Below are 20,691 nucleotides of genomic sequence, written 5' to 3' on the forward strand. Positions count from 1 at the left end.
CCGTCGTCATCCATACTCTTAGTAGAGTCCCTGCCCTGCCTGCTCAGTGCTCCTGTCCACTCAACTTTGCTCATCTACCCGCCCTTGTCAGCAGCCACACGCTGTAACCGCAAACCACCCCATCCCAACTCTGAGCAACTCTTATTAGCAGACTAATTCCAAAAAACCCATGGACCCTGCTCGTCCAGTCTCAACACCGACTTGGCTGCCCACTGCCACCATTAACGCCCTGCTGCTACCGTTTGCCCAACCAGAGACTGAACCAGGACCTGACACAAGGCCATCGGGCGCTAGACATCGGCTTATTTCTCTTCCAGCACTGCCATCGTCTTGTCATTCCTTGGTCGCGCGCCAGCGAGATAGCCTGTAATGCGACGTCCGCTTCAGCCTTCTCCCTCTCACCCGTTGCTGGCATCCTCCAGCAGCAGCACTCGGAGGTCTTCCTGTCATTAAACCTGATGTTGGTAGCGTTGTCGCATCTCGTCGCTCGGGGATCGACCGAAGGGAAACGGCACCGCGGCCCTCCTCCTGTCAAACCTCGATCCGCTGGATCCGAGCCCGCGCGTCGAACGACTCGACCACTGCACTGCATGCCATCCACGCGTAAAGTGATGAGTATCTCCGGACCGGAGGATCACCATGCTCGTTGTGCAGATTGACGGGTAGCCGGCCCAACAGACAGCCGCTGGGACGCATGGGTTGCCGAGCATGTCACCTACGTATGGCGCCGGGATGCGCAAACGGCTTGCAGGCCGCATGAAGCCTTTGCGCTCAAGAAAGTCACTGCAATCTGTTCTGATTTCCTCGGAAACATGTAGACCTCGCTAAACAGCCTGACGGGCCTTCAATCGCGAGCCCGAGGAGATCGGTGGACACTGCAACTCCACGTTCCTTTCCAAGTCCGGCTTGAGGCCCGGCTCCAATATTCCAATTACTACGGCAATGAACCAACCCATATGTCAACTAAGACCTCCCTATCGTTATTATCTCCCACGACACACGAGGCCATCTCGGCTACCTAGGTTGGCACTAGTAGTGTCATCTCTTCTATCCCGCTATCCCGCGCTGTTAAGGCTCCTTTCGGATCTTGCTCCGCCTTGACCCCCATGTGTCTTCCTACTTGGCTTGCAGAAGCGCGTAAATGGACACTTTGACGAAATGGGGACATGGGTCTTTTTTCCCCCTCCTGCTGCAGTGCGGAGAGGAGAAGATTGACCAAGCCTAGACCCGTCCACAGTGAAACAAAACGAACTCTTGGGCGAGAGGACACGAGCGCGCTAATTGCCAAATTTTGTCGCAGCAGCCACGAGGTTTGCATGGTTGCATTGGGGCTCTCGAAGGACCCGCCAGCTCAAGTTCGCCCGACCCCGACTTGGACAACCAAAAGAATTACTCCGTCCCAAGACCGAACATCTGGGCGCTGCGACTGCAGAAGAACGGATAAAATGGCGAATCAGAGCGCTGCTGACCGAAAAGCCTGCGCTCCTGTCGTTCGTGACACATGCCATGGCGAACCTCAGACAAGGAACGGTGTGGCGCCGTTGCATCATCGGATGATGGAACAGATCGTGTTACAGACTCGTCCTCCCGCACGTCGATCAGATAAACTCTCGCGTAGCCGCTTCTCAGGACGTTCGACCTCACCCCATTCCCCACACCACCCTGTCTTCCTTAACCCAGCTCAAAGGAGTCAACTCAGCCTCATTGTCGCGGCTCTTGTGTCTGCTGCTGTTGCTGCTGCTGGCCTTCGTAAAGGCCAGTGTAGTATCCGGCGTAGTACCAAGACATCAGTAGTCTCTTCAGTCCTTCGTCTTGCACTGCAGATCAAAACCACAAGGGCGTCCTGGTCAGTCACGGCTTCTTTCATCCTTTGGCAGAACGGGAGCGGCACTGGGCAGATTGCAGCCTCAACATTCCGAGTACGCAGGGCTTTCATTACACATACCTGAGCCAAGTAGACCTTGCGGGCCCATTGTCGCAGGACTTGGGACGCTGCCGCTGCTGCCCGAGATAGGCTTTGCGATGGGCGCGCCAACTTTGGACTGAACCTGGAGCGGGCAAGGAATGCGTTAGCGGAAGCGAACAAGATGCAGGACAGATGGATGCCAAGCTTTTCTGATCTGCCTGGATTTCCTCTGGGGTGAATGGGTTGTTTTACATCCGTGCTGCCGCCCGCCCCTTTCGTTTCGTGGGCTACCTCTCTGTCGTCCACGATCTCAGCCTGATCGACCGCTTTCGTTTCTGAGTCGCCGGTCTTATGGGTCCTAGGAGATCATGGAATGTCAGAAATCTTCTTGGTATTTCATAAATATGGAGGAGAGTCTGGTCATACTGGGATTCGGAGGTCTCCTGAAGATCGACATCTTCGAGTCTGCCTCCCTTCGCGTGGATGCTGTGATACTTCTGCCCAGACGATCAGCCGCTGACACTCGTGGGGATGTTCTCCTGGCTCAGACGGGGGGCTCTCACCTTGTACTCGTTCAGAGCCTCATTCCAAGAGTCTATGAGGGCAGAATCGTCCCAAATTTCAGCATGCGTCATATCCATGTCGTTGCTAGGCATCTTGGGAGCTGTGCAGGAGCTGTCTCAATGACGGAGAAGCACGTGTCTGGGAAAATTGGGGAAATGACGGCAGTGCAGGTCGAGCCTTTGGTCTGTTCTCGACTGTTCGAGTGCCAGAGGCAAGGGTCAAGGCCTGCCTGACGGTGTTGAGTAGATAGAGTGAGTTTGAGAGGTGAGTGTGTGTGTGTGGACCTAGCGGTTCCTGTCGAAGCCGTGCGATTGATGCAAGGAATGATGTTATTCCGGTTTCCTGGACAGGTTCCTCTTTGGTGCTGCAATTGCGCTCAATCGCTTTTGTTCGTCGACAAGTTGAGTCTAAAGGCGCGGACGTCACCTTCGTCTTCGTCTGCTGCTACGGAACTGGGGCTAAACAACGGAGATGCTAGGTGAGATCAGGTGTTTTACTTCTTGGGCGTTGTCAGCAACAGACCGTATACTGACGGGAGCACTTAGGCGAGCAGTCCGGGTAAAGCGAAGATTCACCTGAATTGAGATGTGTTGTTGAAGATGACGAAGTTGTTGCGGCTCAATGACAGGAACCGAAATGGTCTTTCGAACGACAACCCGCACAGCGATTGAGCGAGCTCCTTAAGAGTTGAGCTTAGCGCGTCGCGGTGCTGAGAGCTGTCGGATTCGTCGCTCCTTCAGCACCGATGCCCCGCTAAAAAGTCCCTGGCCAGAACAGCCCGGGGCACCGTGCCAGCGGGGTGCTAGCTTCACCGCCCCCGTATCTGCGTGGCAGAATCCAGGAAATTTTTATTTTTTCGTTCTTGCGATAGGTACTCGATCGCTGGTGCCACCGATTTGTCTACACTCAACAGCATCTCCAACCATTAACAAATATGGCCCCCGAGTTGAGGAAGAGAACCAGATGTAAGTTATAATCTCTCCGCGACCTCAAAGTTCAAACTCTTACATTAGTACAGCGGTCACCGCGGCCGAGAACGCGCCTGCGGCCAAGAAGGCCACCAAGGCCGAGAAGGTCGAGAAGACCGAACCTGCGCCCAAGAAGGCCAAGGCTGAGAAGGCCGAGAAGGCCGAGAAGGTCGAGAAGGTTGAGAAGAAGGCCACTCCCAAGCGTAAAGGTATAGAACATCGTCGGTATTCTTTCGCGCATTGGCTAACAACCATTTCTCCAGCCCCCGAGGAGGCCTCGCCCGTCGCCGCGAAGAAGCAGAAGCCCGCGAAGGCCACCCCCAAGACCACCCCGAAATCCAAGAAGGCTGCTGCCAAGCCCGAGCCCGCTGAAGAGCCAGAGCCTGAGCCCGAGACCACCGAGGTCGTCGAGGAGGAGGCCGAGACTTCTGTTATTCCTATCGAGGATGGCGGCGACTCTGACGAGGAGATCGATGCCGACATCCAGGCACTCGCGGCTGGGTTGGACCCGGAGGACGCGCCCGAGGCTGACGGAACCCTCTTCAAGGAAGGCCAGGACGTGGGAACGATCCCCAAGATCAGCAAGAAGCAGAAGAAGTCCATTGGAGGATCAAGCGAGGAGCCCGGCGTGGTTTTCATCTCGAGACTGCCCCATGGTTTCTACGAGCACGAGTTGAAGGGCTACTTCTCTCAGTTTGGCAAGATTAACAGGCTGAGACTCGCCCGCAACAAGAAGACGGGCGCAAGCAAGCACTGGGCTTTCATTGAGTTCGCCGAGGAGAGCACCGCCCAGATTGTCGCGAAGACCATGGACAGCTACCTGTTGTTCGGCCACATCCTCAAGGTCAAGACCGTCCCCAAGGAGTCGCTGCACGAGAACCTGTGGAAGGGTGCCAACAAGCGCTTCAAGAAGATCCCATGGAACAAGATGGCTGCCAACGAGGTCGCGAAGAAGAGGACGGAGTCGACTTGGGCCCAGAAAGTCTCTAGGGAGGAGAAGAAGCGCGAGGAGCGTGCTAAGAAGCTCAAGGCGATCGGATACGAATTCGACACCCCCGACCTGAAGAAGGCCGTCGCGCCGCCGCCTGAGCCTATGGCTATCGACGCTCCCGAGGAGCCCAAGGCCATTGAGGCAGCACCGGCTGAGGAGAAGCCTGCTGAGGAGGCTGCCCCTGCGGCGGAGGAAGAGGCAGCGGAGACGCCCAAGACCAAGGCAAAGGCGAAGAAGGGCGGCAGGAGAAAGTCCAAGAACTAAACTCCTTCATCATGTCCCGCGTCACGAGTGTTTGAAAAGTTGTTCTGCATATTTCTGCTGCATTTAATGCTTGGGGAGTCCATCAAAAAAGGGTAATCACTGGGATGTGTACGCGCATAGCGAACCCGTCGCACCCATTCAAATTGGGGCAAGCGCCGGGATTATAAAAGGCGAATCTACTCTGCTTCAGCGTCAAAAAAGACCAAGTCATTGATTAAATGGGCTCGATCAAAAATTATGTCAGCGAAGGGTAAAATATGTGAAGAAGAGAAGAAGAAGAGGAAAATTTCGTCACGAAGCAGAGCCTCTTGAAGGTCTTGCAGCTGATAAGATAACGCTGAGTCAGCAACCGCAATGGGTCCATCGACGCAGCTGTCGGCGCGCCGACCTGTTTGTGGTCGCCAGTCACCGATGCACCTCGTAAAGCAGGGTCGTATCTCTCAGTCATCTGCGCCATGCATTTCGTAATTGCTTGTATTATCTCATGTGACCAAGTACGGGAATTTAACTGAAGAATGAAATTGGTTACCTCATTTGCAGAAAGCCATTTAATTTAAAGTCAATGTCAGACTGCGAGACCAAGGTGTGATTCGTGTTGGTCGGTTGACCAATTGTCGAGGCCGTCGTTTCATCTATCGATCCTGTGCTGATACATGCCAGGACACTGTATAAGTTACAAGTCAACTTAGATTACTTGAAGGGAAAAGCAATCAAACCTGCTGATTCACAAAGAAATAACTCAAAGACCCCATCGAGCGAAGCACGTTTCAATTGAGACTTGAGAGAAAGACCGTTAGTTCTCAGCAAACGGTTGGCGCTAGACGCGCTGTCCTTAGCTAATACTTATCGTTATCGGTGCTTTTAGTGGAGCTTTCCGACCAGTGTGGGGGGCAGTACCTTCCGCGTGTGAAGTGAACACGCTCGCTAATTTGCGAACCTAGCTTACGTTGTGTAAGTACATACCAACCCGCCCGATGCCAAACTAGACATCTTGCAACCTCCCGACGAACCTCGAAAAAATAGCCCGTTCCACCCAGCGTATACCAGCTCAAAGGGCTCTGCACACCTTCCGATGCATTTGAGAAGCCAACATGTCGGCCGCCGCTCCCTCTAGTGACCCGGTCCAAAACGCATCTTCAGGTTCGCCGATTGAATCCACCCCTCGGAGGCAAATGATGCGATCGCAGCGCTAACCTGTCTGGCCACGCTTCTAGGGAAAAAGAAGAATAACAAGAAGAAGAAGAATGCAAACAAGCCCAAGGAACCGATAGAAACCGACAGCACTACCCCGCAACGCGACGCTGCCGAGGATGGCGATGATGAGCCGGAGACCCCGGTGCAGGTGATACTCCCTTGTGTCGTTGCCTTTCTAGCCTGATTGATCTGACTGCTGTCGCAGGACGCCGCACCCACGGAAGAGTCCAGCCCCGACCAGACCGCAGACAAGGACACAACGGTCAATGGCCATACCGAGAGGCCGACGAGTAATGGACATGCGAACCCGCCGATAGAGAAGCCGACAGACGACCTGGGAGCTGGGGGAGATGCCACCGCGAAACTAGACGCCCTCACAAAGGAAAGAGAGGCACTACGAACAGAGGTCGAGACACTGAGGAAGCAGCTGGAGACAATTCAAGGAACACACGATGAAACCATCTCAAATCTCAAGACTGAGCTGGAGGAGACGTCATCGGCCAAGGAGCAGGCGGAGGAGCAGTACCAAAGCCTATTGGAACGTGTCAATCACCTCAAGTCGACACTCGGCGAACGTCTGAAGCGCGATCGAGCCGAACTCGAAGAGGCCAAGGAGCGAATCGAAGAGCTCGAGGCGCAGAACGAAGAGCTGCAGAATGGCTCGAGAGCATCTGAAGATGAGCTTGCTAAGCTCAAGGAGGAGCTGCAGGATACCTCGCGCGAGGCGAACAGCCTGCGCAGCCGCAGCAACTTGTCTCAGCAAAACTGGGTGAAGGAGCGAGAAGAGCTGACACGAGTGGTGGCTAGCCTGAAGGAGGAGGTGGAAACAACGACAAATGCAATGGGCGAATGGGAAGTCATCGCCATGGAGGAACGATCCGTCAAGGAGAGCCTAGTAGAGAAGGTATCGGAACTGGAGGAGCAGATTCACAGCCTTAGAGAGGGCTACGAGAGCGCCGCATCCGAGCGAGATCACCAGTCGCAGGTTATCGACAACTTGCAGAAGGCGTTGCGCGAGATCCAAGAAGCGCGGAAGAAGGAGCTGCGCGAGATGGTCGAGACGTCAGAGGAGCAGCTCCAGGCTCTGAAGAAGCTGGTCCAAGATGCGGACGCCAGAGCCACGGAGGCCGAGACCGCCAAGGATAACCTCACCAAGGAGCTTGAGCGGACAGCGCCGTTCGAAAAGGAGGTCAAGGAGAAGAACCTTCTCATCGGCAAGCTGCGACACGAGGCCATTGTACTCAATGACCATCTCACGAAGGCCCTCCGCTACCTGAAGAAGACGAAACCTGAAGATAATGTTGATAGGTATGCTGCTTTCACCAGCCTCCGCCATTACAGCCTACTAATCCTGCCTTAGACAAGTCGTCACGAATCACATGCTCCACTTCCTCACTTTGGACCGCGGAGACCCCAAGCGCTTCCAGATCCTGCAAGTCATGGCTGGCTACCTCAACTGGAACGACGAGCAGCGCGAGCAAGCCGGGCTCGCTCGGCCCGGCACCTCGACAAATAGCCTGCGCTTGCCAGCTTCGCCCTTCCACCGCACGCCGAGCACGCCATCCCTCAGCGCAGAGTTCTTCTCGGATACGCCCACGTCAGCCAACAAGGAGTCGCTCGCCGACCTGTGGGCTGGCTTCCTGGAGCGCAGCGCAGAAGAGGGCCTAGACCAGGCTGGAGCGCCGCGAGACCGCAAAGACAGCGCCAGCAGCGCGGCAACGAGGCCCGACACTCGCGGCGGATAGAGGCCGTCATCGTGGTACGGTCAGTCGTCTCGCGAGTGACGAGAGACGGGCAAGCGGGGCTTCTTTTGGGTATCAAGAAACTGAACATGTTTCTCACGAAATGCATACCGCCGCGCTGTGACGATATCCAGGCAGCCGGCATGTTGTACACATGTTATATAAAGAAAAAAACCGGCGTTGTTAGCGCTCGCGTGGGAGGGCAGGCATTCAGATGAGCGGGCATGCAGCATTGTCGTTTTTCAGGGGGAAAGGGGGGGAGAGGACTTGGTTCACGAAGACGGGAAGGCAAAGCCGGGGGGTTGTGATGATGAGAATGGTCCGATCCAACAGGAGAAGGAGGCAATGGGAACACTTTGCGCATTACCGGCCCTAGAGGCGTATTAAAAATAACATGTTTCTCTTCTGGACTGCACAAGCATTCATAACGTGTCTGCATTAGTGGGGGGGGGAAAGGACACATTTGTCCTGCGTCTTAACACTGTCTATGTCTCTAGTCTACGGCAAGCCTACTGCGCCTGCTCTTGGCCCTGTTCCAGAGGCGAAAACACGCTGTTGGCATAGTTCTCGGCATCGGCGGTGATGGTCTGGATGTTGATACGGTTCTCGAGAGCATTGTTCACCCCCTCGATGACCTCCCGCTCCTCCATCACCTCCCTGACGAGCCGCACCTCGTGCAGCCAGTACGCCTGGCTCCTGTTTCTCAGCTCCTCGTCCCTCAGCGTGGTGTTCTTGACGATGCCGAGGGCGTTCATCTTGCTCCGGACGCTGTTCAGCAGGCGGTTGCTCGCCTCGACGCGCTCCGCCTCGGAGGGCGGCTGCAGGAAGGCGCGGCAGGTGCTGGAGAGGAACAGCAGGCCGCCGAGGCCGACGTCGAGCAGCGCGAGGGCGACGTAGCGCAGGGCGCGGGCCTTCCAGTAGAAGAAGTCGATCTCGGGCAGGCGCAGGGCGGAGGCGTTGGCCGAGTAGTCGTACTGGTTCACCAGGCTCAGGTCGGCGATGCAGAGGGCGGCGGCGGCCATGGTCGCGTAGCTGCGCCAACGCGCGCCGTCGCGCCCCGTGATGGTGCCGGACGTGACCACCGCGATGACGACCAGGTTCAGCAGGTGGAGGAACACGATGGCGGGCAGGGCGTAGTAGAAGTAGCTCTTGGGCTCGTCGGACTTGCAGAAGGGGCAGTCGGCGAGCGCGGCGGGGCCGAGGTAGAGGTACAGCAGGCGAGACTCGAGGTTGACGAAGCGGGCGCGCAGGCGCTCGTCCGCCTGGTTGAGGAGGCCATCGGGACGAAGCGAGGCGAGGCGGGTGAAGAGGACGTCGACGGGGATCTGGAGGCGGGACTGGGTGAGGGCGAAGACGTTTTCGGGGGCGAAGGGCGGGAGCGTCTTTGCGAGGTAGAAGAGGACGAGGACGGTCAGCACGCCGAGGGCGCAGGCGACGTGAGGGGGTGGGGGAACCGGCTCGGCGCGGTGTTGCGAGGCGGTGCGGATGGAGCGGTAGGCTGAGATTGCCTTTGGGAGGAGGATTGGGCCGAAGACGAGGAGGAGGGAGCGCAGTCTGAAGTCGCAGAGTGTTAGTTGTTGTTGGTGGTGATGCACGTTGAAGTGGACAGGGTAGCTTACTCGGCCCAGCCAAAGGCCATGATGGGCGGTTATGACACGGCCGGCGTGTCTTGCCCTCTACAAACTATACCGAAAATACAGAGACGCAGAATCGCCCAGAGTCTCGCAGCGGTATGGAAGCTCGAGAAGGCTGAGAGAACTGTCTTCTTTGGAAAGTTGGAGGGGTCAAGGCGCAAGGCTGTCCGTGTTCCAAGGACACGGGTAAGATGGGTTTAGTTTCGGCCAAGAAACCATGGATGGCTTACCTAAGGGTGAGATACTCCAGGCGACAGAAGTTAGAAGCTTTGTACGGGGCAGGGATTAGCTGGCTTTGGCGGCCCCGGGTGACGGCACGATGATGTATCCCCTGCAGGTACGCCGAGAGCTCTGGTCGATTGGGCACGACGACGTTACAAAGCCCGCCATCAGCAATGTCAGCGCTACTACTACAGCAGACGAACCCGGCATGATTCACACGTTTAGTCAAAGGCCAAGTTGGTTGTTGAGCATAAAGATTAGGGATTATGCCACTCGTTCTCTGTATTGTACATCAAGCCAGTCATTCGTCGTAGCTGCTTGCTCGCTATGCTTTTTTCTGTTCATCTGATGTCCTTCACTCGATCTTTTCCGCCTGCAGCTCCGCGGATCCTTCGCCCCCGTCGTAAATGAAGTAGAAAAACAACAAACTTTTTTGTTTTGGTATCCCAACTCCGCCCGATGATAAATATGCCAATGAGAAAAATGCATCGAAAAACAATGGCTAAAGTCTGAAAATGCCCATGAGTCGCTTTTTGGGTTGATTTTTTGTCATCGTGTGTCGAATGCCGTTCACATGCATTCATAGCTTGCGTCCAAACATGAAGGACCCGTACATGCCCCCGACTTCGGCGCGCGCGACCGGGATCTTGCGCATGCCCCAGTTGTCGGCGCCCATCTTCCACCATCGGTAACCGCGATCGCTATCCTTGCGGTGGTCCTGGAGTCGCACCATCCAGCATCGGCTTCCGATCTCCTGCAGGGACCAGCCGATACGCTCGAGGACTCTGTTCCGGGACAAGCTCTTGAACGATTGCTCCGAGACCTCCACCACCTCTAGCGGCGCCGAGCTCGGGCGAAGCAACGAGTTCCGAGTCGAGAAGAGGTCGACGAGGTCGAGCTCGCTGCCCCAGAGGTCCGAAAGGTCGAGGTAGCGCAGCGTGTGGGGCTCCTCCTCCTTCTCGGGGTCCGCCGGCTCAAGAAGCTTACCGGCGGCATTGACGTCCATGTTGCGCCCGACGGCCAGTTCCTCGAGGTACTTGGTCAGCGGTCGCAGCAGATCAATGTGGATATCGTCCATGCGACTGCCCTTCAGGCTCAAGGACCTGAGGGTCTTGGGCAGCACCGGGATGAGCTGTGTTACATCCTCCACATCCAAGAGTTGGTGGCTCCGAGCATCGGTGGCCACGCTGAGGTAGACCAGGTTCTTGACCGCCGGGTGGTTGGCAAGGAAGTCGATAACGGCAGGTGCTGTGAGCAGAGTGCACTTGGCAATGTTCAAGTGGGTGATCTTGGCCGTGACCGGAATGGACTGCAGCGCGCGGTCTGAGATCTTGGTCTGGGCAAGGTCCAGGTGCGTGATGTTGGTTAGACGCGGGAGGATCTTCTCGAAGAGGGTAGAGGGGAGTGTCAAGCACTTGTGGAATGATAGTCGCGTGACAGACAGCATGTCGGGCCAGTCCATGGCTACCAGTGATGTGAATGAGTTCTTGAAAGCCGGCGAGGTGCATCCGGCAAAGTCAAGAGCCTGCAGCCTGGGCATGCCAAAGAAGAGCTTCCGCAACACGTCCGCGTCGAGATCGTCGTCAATGTGCTCCATGGCGAGGAACTCCTGTAGATGAGGCGTCAATTCCAGTGATTGCACCAGTGTCTCGGCCGTCAGGTTCCTGGTGGTCTTGCGCTCGCTAGCAGACTCGAACAGGGTCGCATTGTTGAAGTGGCTGAAGTCCATGCGCCGTACAATGGTGCCCAGCGCAGGGTACATTGTGATGTTGGACAAGAACTTGCGGAAGATTCTCGAGTGTGGGATGGTGATGTGCTTGTAGAGGGTGTTGAGCGTGGCGGCGTGGAGTGTCCTGGAGGTCATAAGAAGCGCCATGAGATCGACGTTGCGGCGCGCGGTGCCATATGGCGGGGGGATATCGAGGACTAGGAGCTCGATGATGGATCCTATGAAGCATTAGTGTTGTCCCTGGTGGTCCAAGAACACCTGGGTCGACTCACCTAAGATCTCGAGAGGAAGCCTCTCCATGGGTGCGCGGCCGCCAACATGCTTGTCCTTGACCTTGGGGGAAGCTGGAGGAGTGCTCCAGGACATGCGCAGTGCCTGGAGGTCGCTGAAGCTCCGGCTGGCTGTCTTGCCCTTGACATCGATCTGCTTCCAGCCCTTGAAGCTGTTGGCAGGATACCACCCGCCATGGAGTCTGCTGTTGGGGTGGGTGACGGGAGGAAGGAACTGGACTTCACCCATGTCTAGGGACGGGGAGGCCAAAGGGGAAGGAGAGTTGGAAGAAGAGTCAAAGACGACGGCGTCGTTTGCCTTCTGTGCGTAGGAAGAGACCTTTGAGGAGGTGAAAGTCTGCGCCAAGTCGGAGTCGTTCTCGCGGATGGATGAGAAAGAGGACCTGCCGTTCTTTTCTGGGGTATCAGGTCGGTGCGGCTCCGGGTTGTCCATTTTGTATTTGGTCTGGGCCTGGAGAGACGGAGAGCCGTTGTGGTCGTGGCCGAGACCGTGACTGTGGCCTGTCGGAGAAGGGCCTGGGGGGGTGTGGTCCTGGTCCGGAGTCTGGGACGACGAGGTCTGCGAATGGGGTACAGGCAGGAGAGGTAGAGGGAGAGGCAGAGCTGAAGGTCGCGGAGTAGCCATGGCTGCAGGAAGTTTACTTTGACCTTGAAGGTCCGTCCGGGTCGCTGCGCTTGTTGTTTCAATTGTTGCACGACACACCACCAGCGAAAAACCACACGAACCACTCCAACGCACACACGCTCGCTAGCTGGGTTGTCTGTCGCGCGCGTGCCTGTCGCTGTCAAGCTGGGGTCTTGGGGTGTGAAGAAGAAAAAAATCCAAACCAGCTACCCCGTTTAAAGTAGTCGTGCTGCCCTGCAAGCGCAAAACGCAAGTAACTCGAGGTTACCGACTTTGCTGCAAAAGCACAAGGCCGGGGGCCCGGGACCGTCGATAGAGCAAGCCTCAAGGGCTTTTCTATTAGTCAAAGACCGGGGCTTTTAGGTAAGAGGAAGCTGCCGCGATGCGGGGAAGATGGTGGTTTGGCGTGTTCAGGTGGTCCAACCTCAACGTTCTGAAGTGTAACACTGAAGCCAAGTGACAAGTCTGGAGTACGGATAGAGACGCGGCGCAATCCAAGATTCTTGGGGGGGGGGGGGGGGGACGAGACTGGACCCTTGTTGGTGTAGGGTCCTGGGGATGTGAGGAGGAGCAGCGGCGGCAACAACAACAACAACAGGAAAGGATCGCAGACTGGGGATGGATGCAGAAGTGAGTGGTGCGTGACACAAGGAAAGACGTCTTTTTCGTAATCGCTGAGGTGATGTGGTGAGAGGTTGGCTGGGCTTCAAGGCGACGGAGCAGGGGCAAGAGATGGAACTCGTCCAACGGATCGATCGCGACTGACTGGGAGTGCAGCTTATGGGCGTCTCGTCATGCGGAGGAGTGGCTGGTACTGGCGTTTGTAACCGGGTGGGAGTGTGTGTGTGTGTGAGCGGCCCGCAGATTAATATAGCAAGTCGAAGAGGCAAAGGGTTGCTCTTGGCCAAAAATTGGGTAATGAAAACAGAGGAATGGAGACTTGCCCGTCACATGAGCATCCAGAGCTTCATCCAGATGGAGGCGGAGCCTTGTCCGTACATGACACGGCGCGGTACGGCGGTACGCCAGGTCCCCAGGTGACATGCTTCGTGCTCACGGACGGCGACGACGACGACGACGACGACATCCATCCAGGTCGGGTACGGTACAGGGACGAGACATTGACAAGAGGCAGAGATGGATGGCGACAGAACCTCTAGAGGTAAGGGCTGGCGACACGACGCAGCCTGGTCGCCAACGATTGGACGGGTATTTGGTAATGAGAATGTCATAGGTGTGTTGCGTCGAGCCAGTCGGCCATTGAAAGCAATCAGAGCATAACATCATTGTTCGCGTTTCCAGTCCGTTAAACGGCTGCGCGAGATGTGTCAAGGAATGTCCATCTTCCGGGGATCTCAGGTTATGTGGCCAACGTCTGTCTTGTTCCGGACAGGCCGTTGTTTGACCGTGTGTAGTCATAATCATCCCGAGTTATAGGAAGCATACCTCACGTGGACACCAGTTGACGAAGGGTGTGTGTGGTGAGGGCGGTTAGTCACTCTCTGGTCAGTGTTTGTCTGGTCAAGACGACGGGAGCCGTGGCCGTGGGCAGCAGCCAGGCCAGGAACGGGAACCGTAAGGCATGGCAATGGTGCCCGCGCAGCTCGTCGGTCGCGGTTTGCTCTTCGAACCGGACGGGGCGACTAGCGGGGCGAAGGGGCCCGGACCCAGACCCAGTTCCAAGGGGGAGGGATTGAGAAGTTGAGGGCTCATGTGAAGGAAGGGAAGGGAAGGATTTGTTTCTTGGTAGGACGATCCGATTCCACTTGGGAAGATGGGGAAAGGAAAGGGGAAAAAAACCTGCCTCGTCATAAGGAGGGTCAGCAAGACGAGAGAAAAAAATGCGAGAGGGTCGGGGCCATTGGGTGCGCTGAGCTGAGCTGGAGACCTGGAGACGTGGACAGGTTTGCGTTGGAAAGCTTGGCTTGCGAGGTGATCAGACGAGGCGAGGAAAAGGAGGTTTGCAAACGTAATGGTAACAACTTGCGACTAATGGAAACTGGGAAAAGTTTTCAGCATGGCGCCGAGACCTCTCAACCGCCGAGTCACGTTGCTCAAAGACAGCGTCCCAAGTTACCTAATACAAGAAAAGGAAGTGTACTTTGCTTTTTGTACCTCATCAGAGTTACATCGAACACAAGAGTCTCGCTCTCGCAGCGTTGCACTCACTCAGTCTCTGGCAGTTAATTCCAACCTCTGCTCCAGCTGCATAAGGGAATTGAAACGCTGGCAATATGCGGGACGCTCCCTTACGAAAGCAAGTCTGACGACAGACGATCGGGCGGATGAGATGGATCATGGAATCATTGACTCGGAACCACTCCTGTGGACATTGGCATCTCCCATCTCCTCGGCTCGGCGCCCGGCTTTGCAATTCAATTCAACTCATTGCCCCTCAAACACCGAGACCGCCATGAGCAACCAACTCCAAAAGGTGCGATGTCGCTCCATACCAACGCCCGAGACGTCCGTTCCGGTCGTCGGACTCCGTCTGCCAATACGGGGCTAGCCAGCCGCCAGCCAAGGCCAAAAGCCTCCAGACTCTGTGACGATGATGGCGAAATGTCGTCTGCAGAGTCGAAAGGTCGGGGAAATTTGCATCAGCGCAGGGCAAGGGGCCGTCGGCCAATGCCCAACCGCCAATTTGCTTGGCTTTACCTTACCGCAGTCACCACGTTGCAGACCGCTACCGCCGGGGCGGAATACGGCTCCCCCGCCAGATCCATGATATTGCAGTCAAGTCACGCTCAAGCCAGTCACCTCAGTCATCTGACCTTTTTGCCCGCCCCATTTGCCCATTGCCGAACGATGCGGCCCTCGGGCTGTGCGGCGAAGGCTCGTCAGAAAAGGAAAAGGAAGAAGCAAGAGACGAGGCGCACGTAACGGTACGAGCTGAGAGGCCTACTCAGACGGGGCCACACAGGATTTAGAAATTGTTGGAAGGTGTTCCCGGAGCACGGGGACCGCTATGCTCGACGACCGGATGAGAGAGATGCCCCATGCCAGGGGTCATCGTCGGCGTCAGCAAAGGTCACCACCACCTCTTGTTTTAATGCACTTACCGGACAGACGATACTTGAGGTACCTCTCTCTCGTACTATGCATGCGGCCCCCGGCTGGACCCATCGTGACAGTCACCTCGCAAACGCAGCCTGGAAGATCGACGACCTTCCACCGGCTCTGAGCGTACAATCTGGTTAAAAAAGATGCGAATGAACGGGAAGATCCTAGCACCCGTGGCATCCCAGCGGATCTCCGGTTGGCGGGCTAGGAGGAACTTTGTGTGTTAGCCGCGTGGTGTGTGGTGTCTGCCCCAGATTATCCACCTTTTGACGCAGAGAGCCCAGGCAGGGAAAGCGAAGAAAAAAAATCTGCGTAAAAAATCTGATGGACCGAAGCCAGCCGCCTTGTGCCATCTCCCCGGTACCCTGTCCGGCTAGCGCGCAACACATTTGTACAGTTGCAAAGCTGAAGAATGGGCAATGTTCTGGCCATTCTGCAGTCACTATGAGCTTGGCGGACTTTTCTCGTCTTTCGTCTGGTGTTTTTGGGGTTATGGAGGCAGTTGGTTACCCCGTCGGCATGGTCCTCTCTGTTGAAACCAACATACCATAACATAACTCTGCCCATCGCTCTTCAGCTACCTACGTTTCTCATCCACCGTGGCTCCTGTTCCCTGTCCCGCAACACTTGAGAGAGAGTTCCGTCAAACGCGTCACGCGGTAGACTAATAAGACCACAGCATCAACAAACGTGTTGCTAATATTTAGTCATTAGTTGCAAAGTGTGTCACCAAATGTCCCCATCTCCCAACGCCATTGCGCCATGTCCACCACTCATGGTACCTTGCAGCTACTAATAACACTCCTACCACTTTGCGCCCCTCTTGTATCTCAAAGTCACGCGCACACATTTGCCGACCAGCATCTCCGGAGACAAACCAGCAAGCAGCGACCGCAAACGAAGGCAAGGGGCGACACCAAATGGCCAGCTTCTGCCTTTAACCACAGAGTGTCAAGTCATGCTAGCTCCCTCAAACACTTGTGTAGCGCATAACTCGTTCAACATGCCAGTGACCAGATATCAAACAACCCCAGCAACACCAAGCCGAGCCAATCAGCCACTCAGCGCCGCCAAAAGCTTCCCCAGGTTTTCCCCTCAAAAGCCGGCTTTGCACTAACCTGAAGTCGTTTCTCGATCACACACTGGCAAAGTACCTTACGTCGGCTTCACTCATATCGCCATCACTTGCCTGCCCACCACTCAAGTTGCCTTTTGCCCTGTCTCTATTTCAGGCAAGTCTCCCCCCCGCAAGCGCTGCGGCGGCTCAACCACACTCACCAGAAAAAAAGGGGCGAGTGACAAGACCCCAGCAACTCACTTTCCCTTTTCAACTCTTACCCCAGAAATTCCTACCCCGGCCCAAAACGACAAGGCCTGCATTGCTCGTCCAGGGGTATTTTGTACTCCTTGCAGCCTCTGAGGTATTCGTGTACCTCTGAGGAGCCCCTCACCGCGTAAAGAACACCGACACTCATGGATATCCAAACCTCCTCTGCCCACGTCCCTCTCTCACCCCGGATCTGGACCACGTAAACGTTTCCGTGTTTTACTCCCCACCTCACACCCAGATCACCTGTGTCCGAGACTCTCTCTCTTTACCCTTTTCCCCCCTACCTTCACCGCCAGTGCATGTATCGTGACCTTTGGACCTGCTCTGCACTCCTCTTTATCCCACAGGCACCTTGGGTCGAACAGAACCCCGACGCGGTAATTGCTGCAGCTTCCGCGGAATCGCACTGCTGGAACTCGCCGGGCCAAAGCACCGGGGAACGTGGCCGGCATAAAGGACAAACCCGTCCGAACCGTTGAGGCGAGCACCACAGCGCTGCAAGATTCCCATTGGGTGGAAACATCTCCTCTTGAGCAATTCCATTGATCTCTAGCTCCGAATTAGATTTCTCTTCTATCCCGATTCGGGGGGCCCCGATAGACATTGCAGCGGTCAGGCACACGCACACGCTTTCATCCTCCAACTCGTCTTCACAGAAAGACCCTTCGCGCCACGGGCCAGATCGCCACCAGGTGAGCCGTCCCAAGATGTGATACGCCCCCTCCTGCTTTGCCGTCCCGGTAGTATGTGCTGTACTCCATTCCTGAGGGCAACTAGCTCATGTACCTTGCTCCATGTTGATTTACCCCGCGATCCCAATGCTCGTTAGGTAAAAGGTATCTAGAGGTCGGCCAAACACGAACGTGCCGACCGACCTACACGCCAAATCAAACCAACGCCGTGTGGAAATGTGGAACGTTCCACGCTGAAAATACCACTTTGTTCTCATCATCATATCCCTATTTGCCGTTGTGCCGTGCAAGCCGCACGGCGAGTCGTATTGAAAAAGTTATTCAGTACTGCGGACCCCGCTGCTTGCGAATATTCATGGCGTTAGGGAGCAGGTTGTACTTGTGGGACAACTTCTTGCCTTGCTTTGCCAGCTTCTGAACGCACTCCTCACAGTACCATTTTGCTGCGTCAACTGTTAGCTTTGCCCACATATGCATTTTTTTGCACACTTACAGCTTCCCTTTGGTGCTACCTTGAGACCAACACAGTTGAGGTGGAACCATTCCCTCTCGCAGTTATCTGCGTCGCAAGCAACCATCTCACCGTAGCTGACACTAGTGCAGTAGCAGTACGTAGGCTCGTCTTCCGTATAGTCGTAGCTGCGCTTGGCTCTGATCTCTGCATCCTCGGCATCCTCGCTATCTTCAGCCTCATCTGCTGGCTTGGGGGCAGCCTTGGTTGCCGCCGCTGAACTGCTCTTCTTTCGCTTGTTTGTGGTGCTGTCGGTGTTGCGAGCCGACTTGGGCCGTGCCGCCTCCTGGAATGTAGCCATTGCAGGTGTTGACGGCTTACTGGCACGCCCGCTCTTTGTCACTGTTGCAGCGGTGACTGTCTGTGGTACTGGCGGAGGCTCAATCGGGGTCTGTGGCTCCTCCGGCTTGGGCGTTTCCTTCTTCTGCTTCGCTACTGGTATGCTTGGCTTGATGGCCGTCTCGGTTGTCTCGGGCTCCTTCTTCGTGATCTCCGGCACAGGAGGTGCGGATGGCTCTTTAGGTGCAGGCTGCGGTTCGACCGTAGGCTTGGGCGTCGCTGTCACAGGCGCGACCTCGGGCGTCGCTGGCGGGGCTCCGTTCGGCTTAGTCGACGCAGACGAAGGCGGCCGAGATTGCTTCCCGCCCTCTACCGCCGCTTGTGTAGTGCTCTGCTTGGCTCGGGAAACGGTCGGCACTTTAGGCGCCGGGGGCACTGGAGTGACGGTCGGAGCAGGAGAGCCTTGAGGCAGCGGTGGTTCGGGGAAAGTGCTGAGAACTGGAGAGGACGTGACGGACGGCGACATGGCCGCAATGCCGTTCTTGCTGTAGATCGCCATACGTCAGCAAACATGTCATCGAATTGGACCGAGGCTTCTTTTCAGCGAAACATACCTCTTCTTTGCCTGGCCGGTACCAGAAGGTAGGGCCTTTCGCTTCTTCGGGCCCTGCCCCTCCGGAGCTGGTGTCTCTCTGGGACTTGTCGTCTTCGCCTTGGAGACGTTGTTTCCAAACACGGTGCTCATCGCGCTGGGTACATTGTTTCCACTGGGCGTCTTCTCGACCTTGCGTCTCTTGGGCTGCGGCGCCGTCCCGTTTGTTGTTCCATTTGTGGAGATGCCTAGGCCTACATTGGCGGCGGTCTCGGCCGCTTTGCGTGCTTTGCTTCCTCCGTGACCCTTCTTGCCGGCCTCGGGCTTGGGTCGAGCCTCGGCATCGTCGCCATCAGTCTCTTGGTGCTGCGTCTTTTGGTTTTTCTTTGCCTGCACCGCCTGCTTCCGCGCGTCGCTTCTGGCAGCTGCTTCCTCTGCGAGCTGCTGAGCAGCGGCGGAAATAGCGGCAGCGCCCTCGCGTCGTGAGCGCTCAGCATGTGCGGCCTTGCTGACGGCTCGGTTCTCAGGGTATGCCCAGTGTGTATTGCTTCCCCATTTTGCCTCGTCACTGAATTCGCTCTCGACGTGGGGCCAGACGTCGTCAATACGGGCAAGCTGCTTTTGAAGAGCGTCATTCGCGGTCGAAATGACGTGGTTCTTCTCTTCCAGTGAACCCAACATCTCCTGAATCTTGATAGCAGTCTGTCGGAAGAGCTGTCGTCGTGGCAGGTTGCTTGGATCGTATATGGACGTCGCGTAGGAGCCGTCGGTTGAGGGGGCAGGAGGAGGGGCAATGGCTCCGAGAGGGGCTCCGCTGGAGCTGTTCTGGGCGCTCATCGGAGCAGAAGCTGGCGCGACACTGCTAGATGCGTCGTTAACCGGTCGGGGCTGCGGAGCTGGCGCGCTCATTGCAGCGTCGACAAGCTGGAAGAGGGCATCTTCGGGAGCAACGATTTTGGCATCGACCTCCTTGAGCAGAGTAAAGTGTCGGACCATCTCTTTGGGAAAGGTGGCAATGGCATCGGAGAAGTATGTAATGGCGGGAAAGATGTCGATGGGCTGGTCAGAAGAGGAACCACCGGTGAGCGAGTCCCGACCGCCACCGGATCCTCGCAGGCCAGAAGAGACGCGCGGGGGGTTGGTGCGAGTCTGTCGAACAGGCTGGGACCGCCTGCTGGACGGCGTATCCGCCGCGGATGTTTTGGCCGACTTCATCGCGACTTCGGTCGGCAAGGCGCGCGGAACGTACGAGGTCGTGGGCGGGAGAGCGATGTGGTCGCAGCGACGAGTTCTCGGGACGAAGTGCCGCGCTGGGCAGGGGGGATCTAGAATGGTCTCGCCGTGCAAAAATCAAAATATAGGTGGTTATAACGTGTGAGTATAGCAGTCTAGAGCATTCTGGTCGTAATGAAGGCTCGGGAGGTGCTGAACAGCATCGGTGTGTGAGGGGAGTGCGCGAGGAAAATCAAGAGCGACGCCTCGGGATGTTCCATCATCCACGTCTTTTTGGGGATCTGCTCTGCCGCGGGCGGAGGATTGGCTGAGGGACCCCATCCGTCACTTAGCGAGCCATTTCAGCCTGAGGCCCCCGTAGCTCTCTCCTAGCAACTGAACCTCAAGGCCCCTGGACCGCTGACAACTGCCCAGGCCAGACCTGGTTTTCTCCCACCTCCAGCCACCCACTGACCTACCATCTGATTTCGCGCCCAGCAGAAATGCGAAAAGCCACATTGATTGTCGTCATCCCTCCTCTTCTTATCGCCGTGCGCCACACCTTGATAAGGCTCACAAGATGGATGCGTTTTGGCAGCCAACATACGTTCCATTCCAAGTTGGGGAACTATTTCTTTGTCTGGAATTCCAAAGTCCAAATATTTAAACACACCAACCTTGAAATTATCTACTTTATTCTTCAATCGACAAATGAATCTTGTGGATATCAATGCGGTTTACAATCACTGCCATGCTGGTATCAGTCCCGCCGTTCCTCCTGCTGTTGACGCGACCTAGGCCGGAGGAATCCTAGGTCGTTGCTTTCCCTAATCAGGGACCATTATGAGATATAGAACGCCTGCTCACTCCATCGATCAGAAAG

The 20,691-nt window shown here is 56.2% G+C and overlaps 6 protein-coding genes across 6 annotated transcripts; 2 read left to right on the forward strand and 4 right to left on the reverse strand.

The window, feature by feature from the left end:
* Positions 1-1,701: 1,701 nt before the first annotated feature.
* smn1 (Survival motor neuron-like protein 1) lies at positions 1,702-2,562 on the reverse strand (the record flags this gene model as incomplete). Its single annotated transcript, XM_037318352.1, has 5 exons — positions 1,702-1,817; positions 1,946-2,048; positions 2,159-2,264; positions 2,333-2,403; positions 2,470-2,562. The coding sequence occupies 5 exons, from the start codon at positions 2,560-2,562 to the stop codon at positions 1,702-1,704; spliced, it is 489 nt and encodes a 162-aa protein (XP_037183512.1).
* Positions 2,563-3,404: 842 nt separating this feature from the next.
* Positions 3,405-4,693, forward strand: CGCA056_v003096 (putative RNA-binding protein; the record flags this gene model as incomplete). Its single annotated transcript, XM_037318353.1, has 3 exons — positions 3,405-3,435; positions 3,489-3,647; positions 3,702-4,693. The coding sequence occupies 3 exons, from the start codon at positions 3,405-3,407 to the stop codon at positions 4,691-4,693; spliced, it is 1,182 nt and encodes a 393-aa protein (XP_037183515.1).
* Positions 4,694-5,784: 1,091 nt separating this feature from the next.
* On the forward strand, positions 5,785-7,632 carry CGCA056_v003097 (GRIP domain-containing protein; the record flags this gene model as incomplete). The annotated part of the gene is made up of 4 exons (XM_037318354.1): positions 5,785-5,833; positions 5,908-6,035; positions 6,093-7,195; positions 7,248-7,632. 4 exons carry the CDS (start codon positions 5,785-5,787, stop codon positions 7,630-7,632), a joined length of 1,665 nt encoding a protein of 554 aa, XP_037183514.1.
* A 506-nt stretch (positions 7,633-8,138) lies between these two features.
* CGCA056_v003098 (uncharacterized protein) lies at positions 8,139-9,268 on the reverse strand (the record flags this gene model as incomplete). The annotated part of the gene is made up of 2 exons (XM_037318355.1): positions 8,139-9,183; positions 9,249-9,268. 2 exons carry the CDS (start codon positions 9,266-9,268, stop codon positions 8,139-8,141), a joined length of 1,065 nt encoding a protein of 354 aa, XP_037183511.1.
* Positions 9,269-10,065: 797 nt separating this feature from the next.
* On the reverse strand, positions 10,066-12,129 carry CGCA056_v003099 (F-box protein; the record flags this gene model as incomplete). The annotated part of the gene is made up of 2 exons (XM_037318356.1): positions 10,066-11,432; positions 11,487-12,129. 2 exons carry the CDS (start codon positions 12,127-12,129, stop codon positions 10,066-10,068), a joined length of 2,010 nt encoding a protein of 669 aa, XP_037183510.1.
* A 5,406-nt stretch (positions 12,130-17,535) lies between these two features.
* On the reverse strand, positions 17,536-19,811 carry PHO23 (Transcriptional regulatory protein PHO23; the record flags this gene model as incomplete). The annotated part of the gene is made up of 3 exons (XM_037318357.1): positions 17,536-17,657; positions 17,708-18,549; positions 18,619-19,811. The coding sequence occupies 3 exons, from the start codon at positions 19,809-19,811 to the stop codon at positions 17,536-17,538; spliced, it is 2,157 nt and encodes a 718-aa protein (XP_037182417.1).
* Between the last annotated feature and the right edge of the window lie 880 nt (positions 19,812-20,691).

This window comes from Colletotrichum aenigma (genome assembly GCF_013390185.1).
Source record: "Colletotrichum aenigma strain Cg56 chromosome Unknown KSG_Cg56_contig02, whole genome shotgun sequence".
In the NCBI taxonomy this organism is placed as follows: Eukaryota; Fungi; Ascomycota; class Sordariomycetes; order Glomerellales; family Glomerellaceae; genus Colletotrichum; species Colletotrichum aenigma.